The sequence below is a fragment of the Nycticebus coucang genome, chromosome 8 (assembly GCF_027406575.1).
Source record: "Nycticebus coucang isolate mNycCou1 chromosome 8, mNycCou1.pri, whole genome shotgun sequence".
NCBI classification, from domain to species: Eukaryota; Metazoa; Chordata; class Mammalia; order Primates; family Lorisidae; genus Nycticebus; species Nycticebus coucang.
The window spans coordinates 105,118,884-105,143,524 of record NC_069787.1 but is presented as its reverse complement, the minus strand read 5'-3'; the positions used below and the strand labels follow the sequence as shown (position 1 = coordinate 105,143,524).

At 38.1% G+C, this 24,641-nt stretch overlaps 1 protein-coding gene across 1 annotated transcript; it reads left to right on the top strand.

Annotated features, from left to right (window-relative positions):
• The first annotated feature begins 617 nt into the window (after nt 1–617).
• DBR1 (debranching RNA lariats 1) lies at nt 618–12,925 on the top strand. The gene is made up of 8 exons (XM_053599289.1): nt 618–974; nt 1,837–1,961; nt 4,158–4,238; nt 6,574–6,659; nt 8,147–8,371; nt 10,787–10,867; nt 11,106–11,251; nt 11,740–12,925. Exons 1-8 carry the CDS (start codon nt 778–780, stop codon nt 12,434–12,436), a joined length of 1,638 nt encoding a protein of 545 aa, XP_053455264.1. The 5' UTR covers nt 618–777; the 3' UTR covers nt 12,437–12,925.
• Nucleotides 12,926–24,641: the final 11,716 nt, after the last annotated feature.

Genomic DNA, 24,641 nt, shown 5'->3' with positions numbered 1-24,641 from the left:
CTCAGGCTGGTCTCTAACTCCTGAGGTCAAGCAATCCACTCTTCCGGCCTCCCAGAGTGCTAGGATTATAGGGTGAGCCTCCATGCCCAACCTGATTACTTTTTCCTGATTGAATTTCCCCCCACCGCTTGCCTGTTTCTGTCTTGGTCACTTTTATTAGTTTGGTTCTTTTTCCTTCCAGAAGTTTTCGAGGCATTCATCTGCTGTCATTGAACTTGCATTCTAGTTAGGAAAATTATTTGGTAGGAAAATTAAAAGTCTCCTGCCCCCTTTAAAAAAAAAGTGGTAATTTTAGAAACTCTTAGGAGGGATAGTTTTTAAAAACCCTCAGTGAGTTTTTAAGTTTTATTTTAAAATTATACTTACTTCGGGGTGTCTTTGAAAAAATCTTTAGGCAACTGTCTTTATCATTGAGACGTTCGTCCTAAGGGAATTCGCCATGGCGCCTGCTCACTCATTTAAGTTGGTTTAATTTTATCAAACTAAATTCCTACTTCCTAACATTTTACATACGACTCAAAGTCCTGCAAAGCCAGACAAAGCCCAGGAGCTAATTTGACGGCTCCCGGAATCCCGGTGTCAGCCGCGCCGGAGCCATTCCCTCTCTCGCGAGATTTGGGAAACGGAAGTGAGTTATTTTGCAGGCGTCCAAAAAGGCGGCGGCCGTGTTCATGCCGGCGGGAGGTGAGCGTGCCGTCTGGTCTTCCGCGCAGTCTGTCTTGGACTGACCGTGGTCTAGGGAGTTGCGTGGAACCCTCACCGTCTCGGGCCGGCAGGATGCGGGTGGCTGTGGCTGGCTGCTGCCACGGCGAGCTGGACAAGATCTATGAGACGCTGGCGCTGGCGGAGCGGCGCGGCCCGGGGCGCGTGGACCTACTGTTGTGCTGCGGCGACTTCCAGGCAGTGCGCAACGAGGCCGACCTGCGCTGCATGGCCGTGCCGCCGAAGTACCGCCACATGCAGACCTTCTACAGGTGAGGGGCGTGGCCTGGCCCTGGAACCCGCCGGTGCGAGGTGGGCAATCCAGCTGTGGACAGAGACCCGGGAATGGGTTCGAAGCCCTTTCTGCCTCTAATTACCTGTTTACTATAGATCCCGTCTTTGTTCACCCTATGTCTGTAGGACCTGGCTCTTAAGAAATGTCATTTTCTCTTTCCATATACCTTCTTTTCGTATACCTTCTTTCCATGTACCTGCTTCACAGGAGCTCAAAGGGACAAAGTGGGGGACGAAGCTGACAAGTTTAGCTTCTAGCTTGTACTTGATGGGACTCTGGGATCTGTTCATTTAATGATCCAGGAGTTTTCACTAGACGCCCGCCATTGGTTTGCCCCCGTTCTAGAAGATGAGGTTATGGCAATGAACTCGACGAAGTTCTTGATCTCATTTGAACATGCACTAGCAATGAAACCCAGGGAGGCAAATCTTCATTCATAAGGACAGGATGGATATTGGGCAATTTCTTTAGAAAGAACTTTTTGACTTTTTTTTTTTTTTGAGACAGAGTCTCACTTTATCACCCCCCGTAGAGTGCTATCACACAGCTCACAGCAACCTCCAACTCCTGGGTTTAGGCGATTCTCTTGCCTCAGCCCCCCTGGTAGCTGGACTACAGGTGCCCGCCACAACGCCTGAATATTTTTTTGTTGCAGTTTGGCCGGGGCTGGGTTTGAACCCACCACCCTCGGTATTTGGGGCCAGCGCCCTACTCACTGAGCCACAGGTGCGGCCCAGAAAGAGCTTTTTAACTTTTTATAATGAGCTCAAGTTTTTCCTTTGGACCTTATTTTGCTTTTCTGCTGTTATGTAACTGACAACTTTATTCTTATGTTGTAGGTATTACTCTGGAGAGAAAAAGGCCCCAGTTCTCACAATATTCATTGGGGGAAACCATGAAGCCTCAAATCATTTGCAAGAGTTGCCCTATGGTGGCTGGGTGGCACCAAACATTTATTATTTAGGTATGTGTTCATAGGTAATTTTTTGGATTGATGGGATGGAAGAGCCTAGTCAGGATTTGTGTCAGTTGGGAAGAATCTTGAGATATATAGTATTTGGGGAATGTCATGAATTTAAATAATCATGAAAATTTAATTAAAATAGTTAATTATTAAACGATTAATCATGAAAATAAATCATGCTTCATTTAATGTTTTAAGCAATAGTTACTATAACTATATAGGCTCACACTATTTGTAGTCCCTTTATTTTTTACTTTTTATTGGATTAGAAAATTCTTAAACTTTTTTTTTTTCTTTTTTTGAGACAGAGCCTCAAGCTGTCGCCCTGGTTAGAGTGCTATGGTATCATAGCTCACAGCAACCTCAAACTCCTGGGCTCAAGCGAGTCTCCTGTCTCCGCCTCCCAAGTAGCTGGGACTACAGGCACCCGCCACAACGCCTGGCTGTTTTTTGGTTGCAGCCATCATTGTTGTTTGGCGGATCAGGCTGGATTTGAACCCACCAGCTCAGGTGTATGTGGCTGGCGCCTTAGCCGCTTGAGCCACAGGCGCCGAGCCAGAAAATTCTTAAACTTTTAATGGAAATTGTTAAGGATACACCAGAGTATGAGTCTTTTTACCTGTTAACCATCTTCAACAACTGTTATTATTCCACAGTCTTTGTTTTCTTTCTTTCTTTTTTTTTGTTGTTGCAGTTTTTGGCTGGGGCTGGATTTGAACCCACCACCTCCGGCATATGGGACCGGCGCCCTACTCCTTTGAGCCACAGGTGCTGCCCTCACAGTCTTTATTTTCACCTTACATCCCCCTAAACATTTTTGTGGGAGGAAATGATTGGAATGTTTTAAAGGAAACTCCTGCCATTAGATTTATTTTGCTTATACATATTTCAGTATATATTTCTAAGTGATAAGGAATTTTAAAAATATTATAACTACAGTACTGTAATTATACTTAACTAAAGTAACAGTAATTCCTTATTCTCTGTTGTTAGTTCATGGTTAGATTTCCCTACTATTGTGAAAGATGTTTGCTCTACAGTTGATTTGTTTAAATAAGGTCTAAACAAGGCTGCACATTTTATTTGGTTGTCATGATTCTGAACTCTATTAGGCTATAATGATCCATCTCTCTCCCTCTCTCTCTTTTTCATGTGATTTATTTCTTGAAGAAAATGGGAAATTTGTTGTGCAGAATTTCTTGCATTCAGGATTTAGCTTATTAGATTCCTGGGGTTTTTTGTTTGTTCGTTTGTTTGTTTGAGACAGAGTTTCACTTTGTGGCCCTCAGTAGGGTGCTGTGGCATCACAACTTACAGCAACCTCAAACTTATGAGATTAAGTATTTCTTTTTCCTCAGCCTCCCAAGTAGCTAGGACAGGTGTCCGCCACAACTCCCAGCTATTTTTCTGTTGCAGTTGTTATTGTTGTTTAGCTGTCCCAGAGCAGGTTTGAACCCACTACACTTGGAGTACGTGGCTGGCGCTGTAACCACTGTCCTATGGGCACTGAGCCAGATTCCTGGTATTTTTAAAATGTTCCTTTTATTTTCTGCATTTAGATTGATAGATCTCATTAGATTCAGTTTCAGTTTTAGTCTTTTTGAATAAATATAGAATCCTTTCATCCCTTTATTTAAATGTATTTTTTCTAGAATTATTTATAGGTTTTTCCAATAACAAAGTTATAACTTTAGAACTCTTTAGTTTCTGTATTACTGATTGATCATCTTTTGACAGCTTTAGTGTTGTGAAAAGATGAAATTGTCTGAAGATGATCAATCAGAAGTATAATGTAGAAATTTCAGGTTCTTTATACCTTATACCTGTTAACTTTTAGATTTATAACATGTAAATACAGCATACGACATTTTCCCCTATCTCCCCACTCCCACCATCTAGCCCCTATTTTCAGTTAGGTGCCAAATTATGTCTCTTTCCCTCTCAACACTATATCTCTTTTGTCCTTTTCAGAATCCACTTAATCTCTTGGCTGATCTGCTTCTAGGCCACTCCTTAGTCTACCTTATATATATTGTTGGTATATTTTTGTGTAAAAAGAGTGACTTCATCATAGTACTTAATTTGCAAATAATTTTACAACTGTATGGAATTCTAGGCCTCTAAATGGTTTATTAAATTAATGTAAAGAAATTGCTTTTGCCTATAGTAATTTTATTTAACTTCATAATTTTTCAGGTTTGGCTGGTGTGGTAAAATACCGGGGTGTAAGAATTGGTGGAATCTCTGGTATCTTTAAATCCCATGACTATCGAAAAGGTATTATTGTTTTGAGAATTATTAATTTTTTATTGTAAAATACTTTATACATATAAAAATATAGATAACACTGTAACATACATCTTGTGCATCCACTGTTTAAGTCTTTGGACACTTTTTATTTTGATTTTTAAGAAATAAAACAATACTTCTGAGGAGATGCCTAAAATTAAAAAAAAAAAAAGAAGAAGAAGAAGAAAGAAAGAAAACAATACAGATACAATTGAAGTTCATTGTTTACTTGTCCTCAGTCCCATTCTCCTCACCAGGGGTTGCTCTTCTGAATTTGCTGTTTATCATTTACTTGATTATTTCGCATCACATACCTATGTAAGAGCTTTAAACAATATACTATATAGCATGTTTTAAACTTCATATAAATACATCTTACTGCTTGTATCTTTCTGCAACTTGCTTCTTTGTTTAACGTGTTTCTGAAATCCATGTTGATACATGTATTCTAATCTGTTTACTTGTGAATAATATTTCATTGTATAAGTATATCACAATATACTTATTCATTCAGTTGTGTCTGAATGAACTATAGCTTGATTTTAAAGTTGAAGGAATATCTTGGGTTCACATTAATTACACAAATTTCATTAATTAAATTGACAGCTAAACCTTACATTTTCAATGTTACTGTTAAATAACAAGTCTGTTCCCTGCCACTCTGTTCTCCGTTATTCGAAGCTGTTGGCATGGATATACAAGGGTGGGAACCAATTGGATCCACTCTCAGGATGACAGTTGGTAATATATAATGTGTGTGGAAATTATAAAAGTACTCTGAACCAGCAGTTCCATTTCTGGGTATTTCTCTATAAGATATATTCAACAAGTACAAAATGTTGTTTATGTACAGTCTCTTATTTTAGCCTTGTTTGTAATAACAAAAGGTAGGAACTAGTTAAGTACATCATGATATAACTTTATGACATACGTTTATGAAGTAATTTTTTAAAAAGGAGCAATAGCCCTACGAGGTCAGACATTTAGAAGAACTAAAGCTAAAGCTTCCAACAACTATGTACAGGAACTTAGAAGCAAATTGTTGCATAGTTAAGCCTTCATATGAGACTGCAAGCCCACCATCTTTTTTTTTTTTTAATATCCCTCATTTTTAAAAATCATATGCATTATTTACGTGATATTCATATACATAGTGAAACAATTGCTATAGTCAAGCAAACCAACATATCCATCATCTCCCATATTCTACAACTGTAGTACACTTTAATACATGTTCTGTGCCTTGTTTCTTTCACTTATCTTGGATAGCAAAATAATAAATTATTGTTTCAAGCCAAAAAAGAAATATGTGTATTAAATACACAGGTGATATCCCTGGAATAAAATACAAAATCTGATTAACATTTGTTGCCTCTAGGTAAGGTTACTGATGGCAGAGGGGTATAGGAATGAGAGAGAGCTTTTTTTTTTTTTTGGCCTTAAAGCAGTTTTGTTGAGCTAAAATTTATATACTGTTGAACCACTACCACCACCTAGATTTAGAACAATTTTTTTTTTTCTTTTTGAGATAGGGTTTCACTCAAGTGTTCTTGAGTGAAAGAGTTCAGACTCCTAAGTGCGGTCTCAAGTACCTGGGCTCAAATGATCTTCTGTTTCAGCCTTTCAAGTAACTGGGACTAGGGGTACATGCCACAACACCTTGCTAAATTTTTTTTTTTTGTGGTTTTTTGGCTGGGGCTGGGTTTGAACCCACCACCTCCGGCATATGGGACTGGCACCTTAATCCTTGAGCCACAGGCACCACCCAAGTTTTGTATTTTTTGTAGAGATGAGGGTCTCACTATATTGCTCAGGCTGGTCTCAAACTTTCTGCCTCAGCAATCCTCCTGTCTTGGCCTCCCAAAGTACTAGAATTACAGATGTGAGCCACTGCCCCTAGCCTCAAATTTAGAACAGTTCTATCACCCTAAAAAGTTTTGTGCCTATTTTCAGTTAATCTCCACTCCTATCCCAGCTCTAGGCAACCATTGATTTACTGTCACTTTTTATTGTTTTAAGGGATACTTTTTACTCTACCTTTCTAGTGGTATCTTTTCAATTTTCAACTATGTATATATAGTATATTTCATAATTAAACATAATTTATCTTTGAAAGTCACAAGCCCCCTAATTATTTCGATTTATGATTTGTGATCCATTATTAGTAGAAAGTACCAGCATATTAAGAGCAGTGTTTTAAATAAATTCTTAAGAGCCAAAAGCACTGATAACAAACATCAATTTTGGAGAAGTGTGTGTCTATGTTTGTATTTGCAGTATTTAAGGGAATTGAATATAGCTTATTTTTCTTCTTCAACCTAAGGTCATTTTGAGTGCCCCCCTTATAATTCTTCTACAATAAGGAGTATATATCATGTGAGAAACATTGAAGTCTATAAGTTAAAACAGGTATGTAATATAGCAGACTTGAAAAATTTTTAAAGTAATACTGTACCAAAATGTATTTTCATCACATTAGTATACTACTTATAAGAAGAACACTTTAGTATTTCTACAAGTTGAATCTTGAGTTATTTGGGGGAAGTTCACCCATGAACATTTCTTTTTACTTTAATAGTTACGAATTTATTTTGGTGAGTAATAATAAAACATTTCATGAGTTTAAATATTACCTGGGGTAAGGCTAAAGAATAGATATTGAAATAAAGTGTTATTTTCAAGAAAAGATTAAAATAAGTATTTAATTTTATGTAATAGTAATTAAGTAGTGGTAAATAGAAAATAAGTAATAGTAAAGAAGACAGAGGATATTGTGAAGGTGTTATCAAAACACTGCTTAACTGCAAAGTAGGTGAAACTAGGTTTTGTCTGAGAACTCATTACATGGCTGACACTGGGCTAGCCAGATTTCATACTTGGTGTTTCATATAATCTTTACTCAAATTCTGTGAGGGAAGTTTTACTCTAACTTTATTGCTTTAAGGATAAGAAGCCAAGGCTCAGGTAAGTAACCTGCCCAGGACTTCCCAAGTAGTTTAGTGGTAGAGCCTACCTGGCTGCATTCATACCCCTCTTCCATCCTCAGAGCCTCTGTAGGAACATAAGGATGCTTGGAGGCATTTCCTTTATACCCTGGTCATACAGTTGCCTTGGCTTTTCCCTTTCTCCTATCTAAATCCTACTAGTCCTTCAAGACCCAGCTTGGCTACCACTTCTCAACCATGACTTTTCAAGTTTAGAGTCATTGCCCTTCTCTGAATTTTCATTGCACCTACTGTCCACACCAGTAGTTAGTCCTATCTATCTTATATTTTGTATTGTATTGAATAGCTATTTAAGTTGATTTAATTTAGTTTTCCAAGTATTTGTTTTAAATTATTTGAAGGTGCTGGAGATAAGTAAAGTGTGGAATGTATTTTGTGTCCTTTAATTACATAGAAATTTATGTAGTAAACAATTTTTTGATGTGTACTTTATGAGCTTATTATGAAAAAACTTTTTTTTTCCTGATATATCTTTGGGTTACTGTATTAATTTTGTCAGAGGTCTCACGAAGTCTTGTGTCCTTTGATCTTCAAGAGAGTAATTTTTTTCTTTAATCAAAAGGGAAAAGAACTGTTGGTATTGTGTATTGTAGAAATTCAGTGCTAAAGACCATGGCTGATGGGCAATTTGATCAAAATGTATCTCTGTTGCCTTGTCTTGCTTCAGAAAATAGAGTAATTTATGAGGCACAGAAAAGCTGCTTCTGTTTGCCTACATGAGTGCGTAGAGTAGTATTTTTATGACTCCCTTAAATAAAGTGTCGTTAGAATGAATTACATAGAAATCTAGAGTCCTGGGTGGGTTGAATGGTTATGTGGTGATGGGGAGAATGGAGGGGATTGTTTTTATTAATCTGTTTTTAAGAGTTTTCTTTCTTTCTGTTTTTAAAGCTGAAGCAGCCTATAGATATATTCTTATCTCATGATTGGCCAAGAAGTATATATCATTATGGAAATAAGAAGCAACTTCTTAAGACTAAATCTTTTTTCCGACAAGAAGTGGAAAATAACACATTAGGAAGTCCTGCTGCGTCAGAGCTTTTAGAGCACCTAAAACCTACTTACTGGTTTTCTGCACACCTTCATGTGAAGTTTGCAGCCTTGATGCAGCATCAGGTAGAAAGCATGATATTGTTTCATTTAACAAACACTGAACATCTATAGCTTAGGCACTGTTGGCACAGTTGTAAAGTTAGAGAAAGAAATAAAAGATAACTTACTTCTTGTGAGTAGGTAAATATCCAAAGAGGGGAAAGAGAGAAGCAAACAATTATAAAATAGTATTAATAAGTTTGATGGAAAAAGTGGGGACTCCGTGGGAAGGTTAACGGCTGTAATCCCAGCACTTAGGAAATTCAAGTCAGGAGACTCGTTTGAGCCCAGGAGTTCAAGACCAGCCTGGGCAACATGGCAAGAGCCCATCTCTACAAAAACTAAAACAGTATTAATTGGGTCTGATGTAGTGCGCCTATAGTCCTAGCTGGGCAGGAGGCTAAGGTTTGAGGATTGTGAGTCCAGGAGTTTGAGTCCCTCTATATTCCAGCTGAGAATACGGAAACAGAACAAGCCCCTGTGTCTAAAAATATATAATAACAGAGAAGTGCTAAGATGTTGTGGGACTACCTACATCAGACTGTGGTAGGATGGGGTGGGAGAGGGAAGATGAAGATAGAGGTTTTTGAAAGGAATTGATGGCTGAGCTGAGTCTCGAAGTGCCACTAAGAAACAGATTATAAGGTCATTTTAGTTAACAGAACCAATGTGCAAGACCTGGAGGTTTGAGAGCGTGGTGCTTTTATTATTTTTTTTATTTTCATTTTTATTATTAAATCATAGCTGTGTACATTAATGCAATCATGGGGCACCATACACTGGTTTTATAGGTTTTATAGCATTTGACATATTTTCATCACATTGGTTAACATAGCCTTTTAAGTTATTTATATTCTACATTTAGTAAGTTTCACATGTACCCTTGTAAGATGCACTGTAGGTGTGACCCCGCCAGAGTGTGGTGCTTCTAAAGAGTTCCTGTGGCTAAGGCATAGGGACAGATGAAACTGGAACAAGGTCATAACTGCTTTCTGGACCATGCTCTAGAGTTTGGGTTTTAACCAGACACAATGAGGGAAGTTGGGGAGTGATAAAATAAAATTTTCATTTTAGAAAGATTAGTTTGGCAGGAGTTTCATGTATGGATTGGAGTGTTATAAAATGGAGATCAGAGCAAAAGAGGAGGTTCTCACTAAAGGTAAAGAGAGAATACAGAGAATGAAGCAGGTTTTAGAGAGATGTTGGGAGCAGATTGACAGGATTTGGTGTCTGAGGGAGGAGGGAGTCTAAAACGATGTCCAGAGTTTTCTATGAGTAACTACATGGATGATGGTGCTTGATGGACAGTAGAGAGTAAATATGTGCTTACAATCAGGCTTTTATGGAAGTATGCATTTCTTCCTTTCGCCTCTGACTCTGGCTGAACTCTGACTTTCCCATAAAGTATTTACATAGTGAAAGTGTTTAGAAAATGCTGGATTATCAACAGAGTTAGAGATTTCTTGGACTCGTGTAGAATTTCTGTGAGTCCTTAATACAGTAGCAGGCATTGCCTTTCTCAAGAGTGGAATGTCATGGTTCGTACTTTCCAAACTTACTTGACTCACTTATGTTGTAGCATGTATAAGTATCGTATTCCATGGCCATATGACATGTGCTTTTGGTATTGTACATTAGAAATCTTGGCCCCAGGGTGGCGCCTGTGGCTCAAAGGAGTAGGGCACCGACCTCATATGCTGGAGGTGGCAGGTTCAAACCCAGCCCCGGCCAAAAACTGCAAAAAAAAAAAAAAAAGAAATCTTGGCCTAACCCAAGGTTACAGAGACTTTCTCCTGTTTTCTTTTTCTTTTCTTTCTTTCTTTTTTCTGAGACAGAGTCTCACTTTGTCGCCCTCAATAGAGTACCATGGTGTCATAGCTCACAGCTACCTCAGACTCTTGGGCTCAGGTAATTCTCTTGCCTCAGCCTCCCAAATAGCTGGGACTATAGGCAACCACAATGCCCAGCTATTTTTAGAGACAGGGTTTCCTCTGGCTCAGGTTGGTCTTGAACTCGTCAGCTCAGGTGATCCACCTGCCTCAGCCTCCCAGAGTGCTGGGATTACAGGCAAGAGCTACTGCGTCCAGCCTCCTATGTTTTCTTGTAAAATTGCATAGTTTTATTTCTGCCAGTTTACATTTAAGCTTTTTTGTTATCTTTAATCCTTGTGTTATATGCTTTGATTTAACCTTATTATCATCAATATCAGTTTTTGCTGTGAATTTTGTAAGGAGGTTGAAGCCTGGAGAGGTTATGTGTCTTTCCTAACATGGCACAAGTGGGTATAGATCTAACCGATTTGTTTTGGAAGGTAATACTTATTCCTTTGACACACAACTTAGGGGTTTGTGTAACAAAGATTATTTTTGTATAATTCAGTATATAAATTACCTATAATATTTTGACATTCTTTCTTAAATTATGGTTCATGTTGTCTAGGCAAAGGATAAAGAACAGACAGCCAAAGCAACCAAATTTTTAGCCTTGGACAAATGCTTACCACATAGAGACTTTCTTCAGGTAAAATGAATTAAGTAATTTTGTAATATAGCTTTACTCTTCCAGTGATTAAAGAAATTATTAATTTTCCTTTCAGAATGTATTTGTGTTCTTTGTAATTTATGTATTTTGACAATTCTTCGGGCATGTTTTAGTTAGATTATTTAAGCTCTTTTTTATTTTTATTGAGTTATATTAAAAATCTTAGACTGTTAAAAATATAGATGTATTTCTTAAAATAGTTGCTTTCTGCCTGTAGGTGTTAGAAATAAAACATGACACCAGTGCTTCTGATTACTTGGAGTATGATATTGAATGGCTCACTATTCTCAGGGCTACTGACGATCTTATTAATGTGACTGGGCACCTATGGAATATGCCTGAAAATAATGGCCTGCATGCAAGGTAAATCTGACCTCATTTAGGACATGCCTTCTTCATCACATGCATAATTTTTATCTTTCCCATTATTGTCTTTAAGCAAGGGAATTGTTGAGTGAATGTCAGAATACAATTCAAGATTTACTGACTGGTATAAGTCTAGAAAACTGCAAGTTTTCTATCTTGTAGAGAGAGACAAGAAGATAGACTCGAACATTAACTCAAATAAGTTTATAAGTGAAAAGGTACGCCTAAAATTGTAATATGGTGAAGATTTACTTCACACAGTAAAATAATTTATACTTGTTTGGGGGTATACATTAAAGATGGCTTTTTCTGAGAATTATTTTTATTTCTAAATGGTTCTTTGCTAAATTAACTATAATTTTACTAAATGGAATTTTGATAGATGGCTTATTTTTTATCCTTGTACCTGAGGTCTAAGTTAGAGTTTTATCATTTATTGTTTCAAGCTGAAAAATGTAAAAAGCTGTTGTTTTGAATTTTGATAGGTGGGATTATAGTGCAACAGAAGAAGCTATGAAGGAAGTTTTGGAAAAATTGAATCATGACCTCAAAGTTCCTTGTAACTTCAGTGTAACAGCTGCTTGTTATGACCCTAGCAAACCACAGACACAAATGCAGCTGGTTCATAGGCTCAATCCTCAGACTACTGAATTTTGTGCTCAACTTGGCATCACAGACCTCAATGTTAGGCTTCAGAAGGCCAAGGAAGAACATCATTTTTGTGGTGAATATGAAGAGCAGGATGGTTTGGAGAGTAATGATTCTGGAGAAGACAGGAGTGAGTACATCACAGACACATCTGCTCTGTCTTCTATTAATCCAGATGAAATAATGTTAGATGAAGAGGAGGAAGATGAAGATAGTATTATAAGTACGCATAGTGACATGAATACGCCATCTGTAGAACCGTCTGATCAAGCTTCTGACTTTTCTACAAGCTTTTCTGATGTCAGGATCTTGCCAAGTTCCATGATGGTATCTTCTGATGATACATTGGGTTCCCCAATTGTTACAGAGGGAAAATGTGATGAGGCTGTGGAGTCAGGGGATGGGGAGGACTTAACCAAGGTGCCATTGAAGAGGCTGAGTGATGAACATGAACCTGAACAAAGAAAGAAAATCAAGAGGAGGAATCAGGCCATCTATGCTGCAGTAGATGATGATGATGACTATGCAGCTTAAGACACTGTACTTGCCTTAGTATTATATGTAGATACATGATTTGTGAAAGCATATTTTTAGAGTTGGATTTTTGACTAAAGGCTTAATTTTATAATAATGAAGTTATATAAGAGAATTTTAGTTAGAAATTGACTATCTTTAGGCCTTTGTATATTTCAGATACATATTAAATTTTTATATATTTACTTGACTAGATACCTTTTTAGGGAAGATACACATTATTCCCTTTCATTTGTTCAGCAAATACTTACTGAACACTGACTTTGTGCCAAGCACTCTTCTGTAATATGCGACTATAAAGATGAGTAGGAGGGATTTTTGCCTCCAAGGAGATATTACTGTAAACATTTTTGTGTTTAAAATATTATATTTTGTTTTACAAATTGAAGTCATTATTGTATATATAATTATGTATGCATTCTTTTCAATTATTATACTTGTTTTCCCTAGTCAGCTTTTTATGTCTGTCAAATAAAAATTGAAATTGAAGATAGCAGATAATAGGAAATAAATTATCCATAAATATTAAATATTGGTAGACATAAAATCTTACACTTAATTGCTGAGATTAGTATCAAGTTACTGTTGCATAGTATATTTTAAATTTATCTCTAATTTTTGTGTAACTATAGTAACTGTGGACAGGTCAGTTTTGGCATAGTTCACCTTAGTATTAATTACTTGCAGGAATCAAGTTGCACAAAAGCTGCTCCTCATGCTGCATGATGGATTACTAGTAATAAAGTATTTTTGAAGATCCATGTAGAAAAATTACACCTCTGTGCTGTCTCTGGTTAAAATGCCTGGACTTCCTGAGGAGATTGGTGCTCTGTCCTTTGTAATCAGGAGCCATGGAATCCAGAGATTGTCTCAGAATCTCATCATCCCACTGCAGTCCAAATCCAAGAGTCAATCAGCATTTGGCTTCTAGCAAGTCTGCATTTGACTTAAAGGTCTGATAGGGGTGTCCAGCCTTTTTCTTTTTTGTTGCACATTAGAAGAAAGAAAGTTATCTTGGGCCACACAGTAAATATGCAAACACTAAAGAAACTTGATTAGCCAAAAAAAAAAAAAAGGACCGTGCATACTTTTCATGGTAGCTAACACCATAGATAAGCAAAAAATGTCCTCACAAAATCAGCATGCAGCCCCTGGGTCCCAGATGCAGATTGGACACCCCTGGCTAGGACTCTGGAGCTTTTCTTTCTTTCTAATTTTTAATTTATTTTCTTTTTTGAGTTGAATATTTAATCCACTTTAAAAAAATTATCATTATTTACATAAAGAATGTAAGGCTATGAATTTCCCCAATTGTTGATTTAGTTGAAATCCATAAATTCTTACATTCAATGGTTTTTCTCCAGACATTTTAAAGATAAAAGCAGAAGGTAGCTAGATATAAAACAAATATTAGAGTTAATAAATGGAAAAAAGGATAATCCTCTGGATTACCTAATTAAGAAAGAAAGCACAAATATTAAAAAAAAAAGTATCTCCTGCCCCACACAAAACATCTGGTCCAGATGGTTTTAGGAGGAAACTACCAAATTTTTTCAAGGCCACACAATTTCTACTGTTATATAAGCTGTTCCAAAATACAGAAAATGAGAAAAATTTCGTTTCTTTTTATGAAGCAAGTCACACTGATATCTAAATCTGAAAAATATTTACACACAAAAAAACCCAAATTAATCTCACATAAGAATATTGATGCAAGAATTCTAAATAAAACATTAGCAAGCAATCTATAGCACATTTTAAGATGGTACAGTTTGGGACAAAGTTTGGTTAAATATTAAGTCTGTTCATAAAATTCACATGTTAATATATCTAAAGATAAATATTTCTATGGATAATGAAAAGGCCTTTAACAAAACTGAATGCCCATTTCTGATTTTACAAAATAAAACAATCTAGCTTAATGGGAAAACACTGCATATTCCCATCAAAGCCATGAAACAAGACAAGGATACCCACTACCTTCATTACATTTTAACATTGTATTGAGAATAGCCAAACAAATAGATAATCACGATGAGGGGAATCAGAATCTCTAAGGAAGAGGCATCTATGTACTGGTGACCTGATAGTTTTGGTAGACAACAAAAGAAAATCTAAACTAAAACGAATACCTCAGTAAAGTAGTAAGATAAAATTAACACACAAATCAACAATTTTCACACAGCTACCAGTAACCTAAAGCAACACTAAAAGAAAGAAATATTTAAAAAAACAATAATGAAGAAAACCTTAAGATACAGCTGAAAATACAAAAGTAAATTTTATGGAGAAACATCTTTTATTCTTGGATAGATAATTTCAAAGATATAAATTCTTCTCAAGTTAACATATAAATTTAACATGATCCTGACCAAAATATCAATTCTTTCTTTCTTTCTTTTTTTTTTTTTTTTTGCTCTTCTAAAGCTAGAAAATCAACTTAAAAAGTTCATATGGAGGTAGGTTTGGTGCGGTGGCTCACCTGTAATCCTATAACTCTGGGAGGCTGGGGTGGGAGGATTGCTTTAGCTCAGGATTTGCCAGCAGCCTGAGTAACAGCAAGACCAGTCTCTACTGGAAAGAAAAAAACATGATGGTGGCAATAGTCCTAGCTACTCAGAAGGCTGGGGCAAAAGGGTCATTTGAGCCCTACAGTTTGAGGTGGCTATGAGCTATGATACTGTAGCCTGAGTGAAAGAGTGAGACTATCTCAGAATAATAAAGTTCATATGGAGAAATCAGTACAGACAGGAAAATCTCCCCCAAATCATGGAGGTATACTGGCCATCTCAGATATTAAACTATGCCATAAAGCCTGTAAAATTAAAATAATGTAATACTGGTGCATGAATGGATGGATAAATGGACTAGAAAGACCAGAAATAGGCCCAAACATGTATAAAATGGTAGTTATGATTTAAGTGGCATTTCAAATTACTGAGGAAAAAAGAGGATGTTTTAAATAAGGTTGGACATCTGGATACTTATTTGGAAAGAAAGAAACTTGGGTTTATACTTTATATACCGTAATAAACTCCAAAAAGATCAGAGATCTAAATGTGAAGAATGAAACTCTATAAATACCAGACCAAAAGGAAAAAAAAGTAAATTTCCTTATAACTTGTAATTGAGGAAAGTCTTTGTAACTATATGTCAAAATGTAAACAGTTAAATAACAAATACATTTTAAGTATATATAAAATAGGTAATTTACATAATAAACAAAATACACCATAAACAAAGTTCGATGACAAATTGGAAAATGTATTTGCAACTCATATCACCAACAAAGGGTTCATCTTCACAAAACATAAATATGTAAACATAGTATCCTACTTCTAGGAATCGGTTCTAAAGGTACCTCTTGACAAGTAAAGCATAAACACAAGATTTTTCGCTGTAGCATTACTTGCAAGAGCAAAAGATTAGAAATCTAAATGTTCACCAGAGAGGATTGGTGGAGCAAATATCCAGTGGTGTAATACGAAGCCTTAAGAAATGCAGGACACAAATTGTATACATGAACATTCATAACATGCTGTTCATGACAGCCAATCAGTAGAAAAACCCAAATGTCCATCAGCTGATGATAAATAAATGGGGGTATGTCCATACAATGAACTATTATTCAGCAGTAAAAAGGAATGAAGTGCTAACACATGCTGCATGGGTGAACTTTGAAAACTTGTTAAGTGGAAGGAGCCAGACACAAGAATCCACACGAATGATACTTTTTATATGAAATGTTTAAAATAGGGCAAACCATTGAGACAGGAAGTATGTTGGTTGCCTAGAGCTGAGAGGAGGGACTGGGGGATAATGAGGAATGACTGCTAATGAATACAGAGTTTCTTTTTAGGTGATACAAATGTTCTACCATTATGGTGATAGTTACACAATATTAAAAACCATTCAATTGTACTTTTTTTTTTTAAAGAGACAGAGGCTCACTTTGTCACCCTCAGTAGAATGCTGTGGCATCACAGCTCAGAGCAACGTCCAGCTCTTGGGCTTAGACAATTCTCTTGTCTCAGCCTCCTGAGTAGCTGCGACTACAGGAGCCCGCCACAACGCCCCACTACTTTTTGTTGCAGTTTGGCAGGGCCCCGGTTTGAACCTGTTACCCTCAATATATGGGGCCAGCACCCTACTCACTGAACCACAGGCACTGCCCTCAATTGTACATTTTTAAAGAATGAGAGATTCTCATAAATGATGTGGAGTGAGTTCCAAGGTATTAAGTGAAAAAGCAAGGTGCAGAGCAGTGTATACTTTCTGTGTAAGAATAAAGTTAATCTCTTATGCTTTTTTCTTTTAGTTTTGAATCTGTAAGGCATTTGCATGTTTCCAAAGTCAAAACTATGTAAAAAGGTATACTCAGGGATGTCCTGCTCCCATTTTAAACCCCATCATCCTATTTTCTCCTCTCTTCTCTTTTCATTAGTTTCTGGTTTATCCTAGTATATGAATTGGTAGTATCTGAGGTGAACCTTTAAAGTGGTGGGAATCTAAAACTTGTAAGCTGTGAAAGTTATTGATTTTTACACTGCAAGCCTCCATTCCTCTTTCTGGTCATAGCATTGGACCTATAGTTTTGGAAATCACCTCTAATGCACTGGTGTCCAGCCCTTACCTGTCCATGGGCAGTCATGTTACTTAAGTCATACCAGCTGGATGCTCCTTTCCTGGAGTATGAATCTATCAGAGAGATAAAAAGATGAAAATGATTGGTGCTCATTAGTTCCAGTGGCAGTACCCTGGCAAAACCCTGGAGTGGTTTCTATCATCTTTTCTATATCCTCAGAATTGCTCTTTTCTCAGCCTCGTTTTCCAGCCTTCCTTTCATTTTCAAATCCCCAACCCCCTATTTCTTTATCTCCTTCTGGCAAATTCCTCACCTGTTTTATTTAGACAGCCTGAGTTTTTGTGTTTTCACCCAAAATACCATGACTGATACATATACTCCTGAATGCTAATGAGGAGGCATAGGTGGCATAGGATGGGCAAAAAAGCAAGGTAAGATAAATAAGACTTTAATTCCTCCTTATCAAACTAGGCCACTCATTTATTCAAGAAATATTTATTCATTTTTGAGACAGTCTCACTTTGTCACCCTTGGTACAGTACCATGGTGTCATAGCTCATAGCAACCTCAAACTCCTCGGCTCAAGCGATTCTTTTGCCTCAGCCTCCCAAGCAGCTGGGACTATAGGTGCCTGCCACAAGGCTCAGCTATTTTTAGAGACAGGGTCTTGCTCTGGCTCAGGCTGGTCTCGAACCCGTGAGCTCAGGCAGTCCACCCACCTCAGCCTCCCAGAGTGCTAGGTTTACAGGCAGGAGCCTCTATGCCCGGCCAAGAAATATTTATTGAAATAGCTGGGTGAGGAGTGGCGCCTGTGGCTCAAGGAGTAGGGCGCTGGGTCCATATACCAGGGGTGGCGGGTTCAAGCCTGGCCCCAGCCAAAACTGAAAAAAAAAAAAAAAAAGAAAGAAGAGAAAGAAATAGTTAGGTGAGTGGCTCATACCTGTACTCCCAGAGAGGCTGAGGTGGAAGGATTGGTTGAGTCCAGGAGTTCAAGACCAGCCTGGACAATATAGCAAGACCCCACCTCAAAAAAAAAAAAACAACCAAAAAAAGAAAACAGAAAAAGAAAAAATATTCATTGAAATAAATATGTCCCAGGCACTATGCCAGAGATACAATGAGAAAAACCAAATTTAACTAAGGCATAACTACTCCTTCGTGGAGCTTATTGTACAATGAGAGAAATTAATATTAATAAAATAATCATACCAATAATTGTGAAATTTCAACCTTGAGAGGAGCTCAAATGGACATTTGAGTGACAAGTATTGTTTAATATCATACTGATTGGAGGTTTTGGTCAAAGATACAAAAAAGAAACAGAAATAAGAGATACGGGTTTGAAAGGAAATATCACTACTTGCACGCTATCTGTCTAGATGAGCTGTATAGAAAGGACAATAGCAAAACGAAGATCCTTCCAAATAAACAAGGTCAACACATCTTATGGACATGAAGAGAATCTTAAAAATCAGTGACATTTTTCCACAACAGCAATAACTAGCAAGGGAAATTGCTGGAGATCAACACAGCAGCAACAAAAATGATAATATTTCTGAAAATTAACTGATCAAAAAGGTGCCGAACTTCAGGCTGGGCTCAGGGGCTCATGTCTATAATCCTAGCATTCTGGGAGGCTGAAGCCAGAGGATCCCTTGAGCTCCGGATTTTGAGACTAGTTTGAGCTAAAAGTAGAAAAATTGGCCCGGCGTTGTGGCATTTGCCTGTAATCACAGCTACTTGTAAGCTGAGGCAGGAAGATCACTTGAACCCAGGAGTTTGAAGTTCCTGTGAGCTAGGCTGATGCCATGGCACTCTAGCCTGGGCGAGAGTGAGCCACCACACCCAGCCTGTCTTTGCTACTTCTAATGTATGTGTCAGTCTTTTTTTTTTTTTTTTAATAAAACAATCTGATAACATTTATTGTCTTTTCGAAATAACATAAGGGTAATCAAAACAACATAAGCTAATGTTTTAGAGCCATACTCCCAACAAAGTACACCTAAAAGAACTGTATTGTGTCTCAATTTCTCACTTTATTGATCATTTCTAGTTGGAGACACTTTATAGCAGAATAGTATTTTCTTTTAGCATGATCTGACCCAGCTGACCCAGCTGTTATCTTGACTTTTAGAATGAATCTTCTGCATCATCTAAAACAGGGTTCATAAACTCATCAAAATTAATGATGCAGCTCCCTATTCTCATATTCACTTGCTTGTAGAGCCAGTCCTGATTCGGGATCTATTTTGTGAGTCTCCAAAGATGAGGTTGATGCATAATTCCCTTTTGCACTTTCTGGCCCTGGCCACGGTATGCCATGGTGGAATCTCATAAAGACCACACTGACCCGCGTGTTACCTCAGAACGCAAACTCCACTCAGTTGGTTTCAATTGATTGAGTTTTCTCTTCTTTATAGATGTTAGATTTTCTTTTCTTTTCTTTTTTTTTTAGAGACAGAATCTCATTCTGTCACCCTCGATAGAGTACGGTGGCATCACAGCTCACAGCAACCTCCAGCTCTTGGGCTTAGGCCTCTTGCCTCAGCCTCCCAAGTAGCTGGGACTATAGGCTCCTGCTACAACACCCGACTATTTTTTTGTTGCCGTTTGGCTGGGGCTGGGTTTGAACCCACCACCCCTGGGATATGAGGTTGGCGCACTACTCACTGAGCCACAGGCGCCACCCTAGATGTTGTATTTTTCCTGCTTCTTTGCATGCTTGGCAATTTTTGACCAAATTTGAGACATGGTGAATTGTACTTAGTTGTATACTAGATTTCTTTTTTCCTAAAAATATTCTTGAGCTTTGTTCTGGGACCCATTTTGAAGTACTTAACCTTTTCAGGCCTTGCTTTTAAGATTTGTCAGGCAGTATTAAAACTGTGTTTAGTGTAAGGCTAATTTTTGCCCAGTACTGTGATAGGACCTTTCTGAGTTCTCTACCTGATATCCTATGGATGATGAGCTTTTTCAGCATCAACAGTGGGAATGGGCACTATTCTTAGGCCTGTGTGAGTGCCAGGTACTCTCCTTTCTAATTCCTTGTGCTGGTTCTTTCTCAGCCACAGACCATTTCTTTGTACACATGCTTTGGTGTTTACCATTTTGAATTCTAAGGGCAATGCTCTGTAGATCTCCCAAGTTTTCACTGGTGTAAAGCTCTCCCCCCTGCTCTCCAGTATTCTGCATCCTCCCAGAATTCATTGGTTCTCAACTTTCTTAATCCTGCAACCCTTTAATACAGTTCCTCATGTTGTGGTGACTCACAATCATAAAATTATTTTCATTGCTAGTAGCATTAGGAAGGTTGAGAACCACTGTATTTGCGCTGCTCTGTCTTTTTCTTCAAATTTGTTTTCTCTTTAAGAGGTGGTCAGCATTTTCCAGCAGCATTAACTCTTTCTCTTTTTTTTTTTTTTAGAGACAGAGTCACTTTGTCACCCTCAGTAAGGTGTCGTAGCGTCACAGCTCAAAGCAACCTCCAGCTCTTGGGCTTAGGCGATTCTCTTGCCTCAGCCTCCCAAGTAGCTGGGACTACAGGCGCCCGCCACAATGCCTGGCTATTTTTCTTGTTGCAGTTTAGCCCCGGCCGGATATGAACCCGCCACCCTCAGTATATGGGGCTGGCGCCCTATTCACTGAGCCGCAGGCACTGCCCTGCTCTGTCTTTTTAATACAAGGAGTCCCTGGGCTCTGCCTGGGTTTCCCCTCTCTGTACTGTGGCCTAGAAATTGTTATGAGGCAGTAAACTAGCACAATTGAAGGGCTCACCTTCTGTCAGGGATTACTGTCCTTTGTGGCCTATGGTTACTGTCTTAAAAATTAGTGTTTCATATATTTTGTCTGTTTTTTGTTTTAGGTGAGAGGGTAAACCAGGTCCCACTACTTTATCTTCCTGAAAGTGGAACTATCTTGTTCATATTTGATTCTGTTCCTATCAGTTTTTCCTGTGTTGGAGAGAGAGGAGGCTGGTTGCTTGATTTGCCAAGTTCACTCACACAGGTTCAGGCTATTCCAGCCCCTTTGGATTTCCTACGTGCCCCTTGCCTTCATCCACTATTACACTGGACAGAATTCCTCCCGGTTTCAGTGCTGTCCCCATATTACCTTCCTACCCTTTCCGATGGGTATCTGTTGGATACTTTGAGTTTCTCCTGCTGTCAGGTCTGATTCTTTCTCTCTGCTTTTTCTAGCACAGAGCTGATACCATTGAATTCTTGGGGCTATGGGTGGTTTGTCCTCATCTATTTGTATTTTGGGATTTATGGGCTGTACCTTGTCACCTAGTTTTGTTGAACATGTTGCCTGTAGGCTTCTGATTTAACAATTTAGTTGTCTGGTCTGTTTTTCTGTGGGGATTTAGAGAATTAAAAAATTATGCTGTTGTACCTTCCAAAAATTCTGCTATCTGTCCAGATAAAATGTATGGTCGTAAATGCATCATGCACTTAATTTGGACTATCATTTTCACGAAGAATGTGTATATTTCAAATTCAGATACCTAATCTGAAATTCTTTCCCCCAAGTACTGTTGTTGTTGCTGTTACATTGTTTCTTTTTGTCTTTCTTATCTTTTCATCTTTCTCTCCACCTGCTTTCTCCCCCACCTCCTTTTTCTTTACTTCTTCCATGAGTAGATTTTATTCAGTCACAATTTTTTTTACTTTTTTTTTTTCCCTTTTCATTCATTTATATCAATTTATTCCCAGAACAGGTGTTCCACCATTGCTTTGGCCTTCTGCAGCCCTCTTGTACAGCTGCTCCAAAGGCATATGGGGAAATAAAAAAAAAAAAGATGTGTCTCTTTAATACCTACCACAGATTAAGACATGCCAAAGAAGCTAGTGGAATTTTAAAAGTACAGGTATAGGAACAGGACAACAGACCAATAGAACAAAAGAGAAAACTCAAAGACAGATGCATATACACGGGGATATCCATGCTGAGGCGTGCTCTGGGATAGCACTGACATCACAATGGAGAAAGCACAAACTGTTTTGTGAAAACTGTTTCACTATAGGGAGAAAAGTAAAGATTAATCTTCATGTCATGTACAAACCTAGACTCCAGATAAATGAATACACTTAATGTGAACCATGAAATTATACAGAAAAAAGAAAAAATATAGGAAAATGTCTTTGTGTTGTAGGAGTGAGGAAGGTCTTTTTCATAAAGGTCCCCAAGGCGCAGTTAATTTAATGAAACAACTCTTGTATTTATTACATAAAAATAAGAATACATCTGCTAAATAGAGGACATCAGAGAAAATTGATGACATCTTGGGAAAAGATAGAAAATCAACATGAAACTAATATCTAGATTCTGTAAGGAAGTTTTAGATTTACAATAAAAAGGCTGAGAACTCAACTGAAAGATGAATGAAGTCATGAAAAAGCAATTTATAGAAGAAACAGCTAACTTATATTTAAAGAGATGTTTATTAGAGAAATGCAAATTAAAACAATAGTGAGACACTGTAAAGGAACATTGGTGCACTGCTAACAATCTAGCACTTGGTCACTACCCCAGCACTTACGTGATGGGCACATGAATGGAATAGTTTTCATAGCAAAGATAGAGGCCATGTATTGGCCCAACAGCATAGACTCCCACTGACCAAGTCCAAACTAACTACTGCTGCCTCTGTATGTCCAATTTGTCAGCAACAGAATCAATACTAAGTCCTTGATGTGGCACTGTTTCTTGAGGAGACCAATTGGGTAATTGATGCCAAATTAGTTGACTATAACAGAACCAGTTGCATATATCTATATATATGCATAAGGCCTTGTGCATATATATATACACTTATATATATTACATAGCATTGTGTATATGTATATACACAATTATGGAGGCCAAGAAGTTCTTCAATCTGCCATCTGTGAGCTGGAGACCAGGAAATCCAGTGGTATAATTCTGTCAAAGTCCAAAAGCCTCAGAACCATGGGGAGCAGGTAGGGGGAATGCTGGAGTGAGTTCTGGGGTCTGAAGGCCCCAGATTCAGGAGATCCAGGAGCTTCGATGTCTGAGGGTAGGAGAAGATGGATGTCTCAGTTCAAGGAGAGAGAGATGGAGATCGAGAGAGAGAGAGAGAGACTGACTTTTTGTTTCAGTTAGGGTCTCAACAGGGATTATGCCCACCCACATTGGATCTATCCTCAGGTCAATTTTCTTTTCATAGTCGACTGATTAAAATGTTAATTTCATCTGGAGACACTCTCATAAACATACGCAGCCATCTGGACATCTGTTAGCCCAGTCAAGTTAAAATAGCCACATAATATTATCCATCACATATTGAAAGAGACATTGTGTATCCCCACAAGAATGAAAATTACAGGTATAAGCTTTTTTTTCTCATGCCTGGAAAACCTCAGCTAAAGCCTTATCTGGGGGTTATGGAATGTCTGATCCACAGGCATAGAATTTCACATAGTGCAGCATTGATGGAGGTGCAAGAGTGGGCTCATGACCATGGGTTCCACTGGTTGTATCACATATCACTATCCAGAGACAGCTTTCTGGAATGGCCTTCTAACGGTGCAGCTAAAGTGCTAGCTTAGAGGAAACACTCTGAAATAGTGGGTGCTATCCTTCAGGACACAATATGTCAATTCAGAGACTTTATATGATACTCTGTTCCTCACAGGAAAGATACAGGAATCAAAGGGGTGTAAGTAAGAGCAGCTCCACTGACCATCCTCTTGATGACCTATTAGGAGTTTTGTGTTTCTTGTTTGTTGTTAGTGTTGGAGGTTCTGGTCCCAAATAGCGAAGATTCTTGCCAAGTGATATGCAAGATTCCCTCTGTATTTCAAACGATTGCAGGGCACCTTGGACTTCTTGTGCTCTGGGACCAGCAAGTAAAAAGAGCAGTTACACTGGTAGAAGAAATTAACTCTGACTCCCAGATGACTCTGCTGAACCTTCCTTAGACAAGCAGCCTTAGATGAGACATCCCAGGATGCCACCTACTCCTGGAGCTTCTCTTAGATTTGCATTGCAATCTGACAAGCTGACTCAGCCTTGTGTATCTCTTGTCCTATTTTTTCTCACATAGGCATTTCCCCTAATAAAATCCTTGCACAAGTTAATCTCATCTCAGTGTATGCTTCTTGGAAGACCTGAACTTACTTATACAGCTGTACATGTGGGGTAAAGAGAGAGAAGAATTAAGATTGATTCTCTGGTTTCTTCCTCAGGCAACCAGGTGTGTGGTGATTGCCAGACACTGACGTAAGAGAGGCCCAGGGATCTCTGTTTAAAAAGAAAAGGCATAACAAGAGGACAGAGTGGAGGTGTGTGTAGAAGGACAAAAAGAAGGAAAGGCAGAGAAGCCTTAGGCAAGGAAGGTAGTTCCACCTCCTAGGGGTTTCTGTTGCAGATGAAGTTACCCCTTTCCCACTGAGGCCTGCTCCTGATTCTCCAACTCTTAAGAGCAGCTCTAATCTTACCTGTGGCTCAAAAACAGATTCTCATGAAAATGTGTAAAGGGAGCAGAGAGAAGCTTGCTGTAGGGTTTCTGTATAAGTCAGTGCTGGCTGCTGTGACAAAATACTACAGATCAGGTGGTTTAAACAACAGACATTTATTTCTTACATTTTTGGAAGCTTG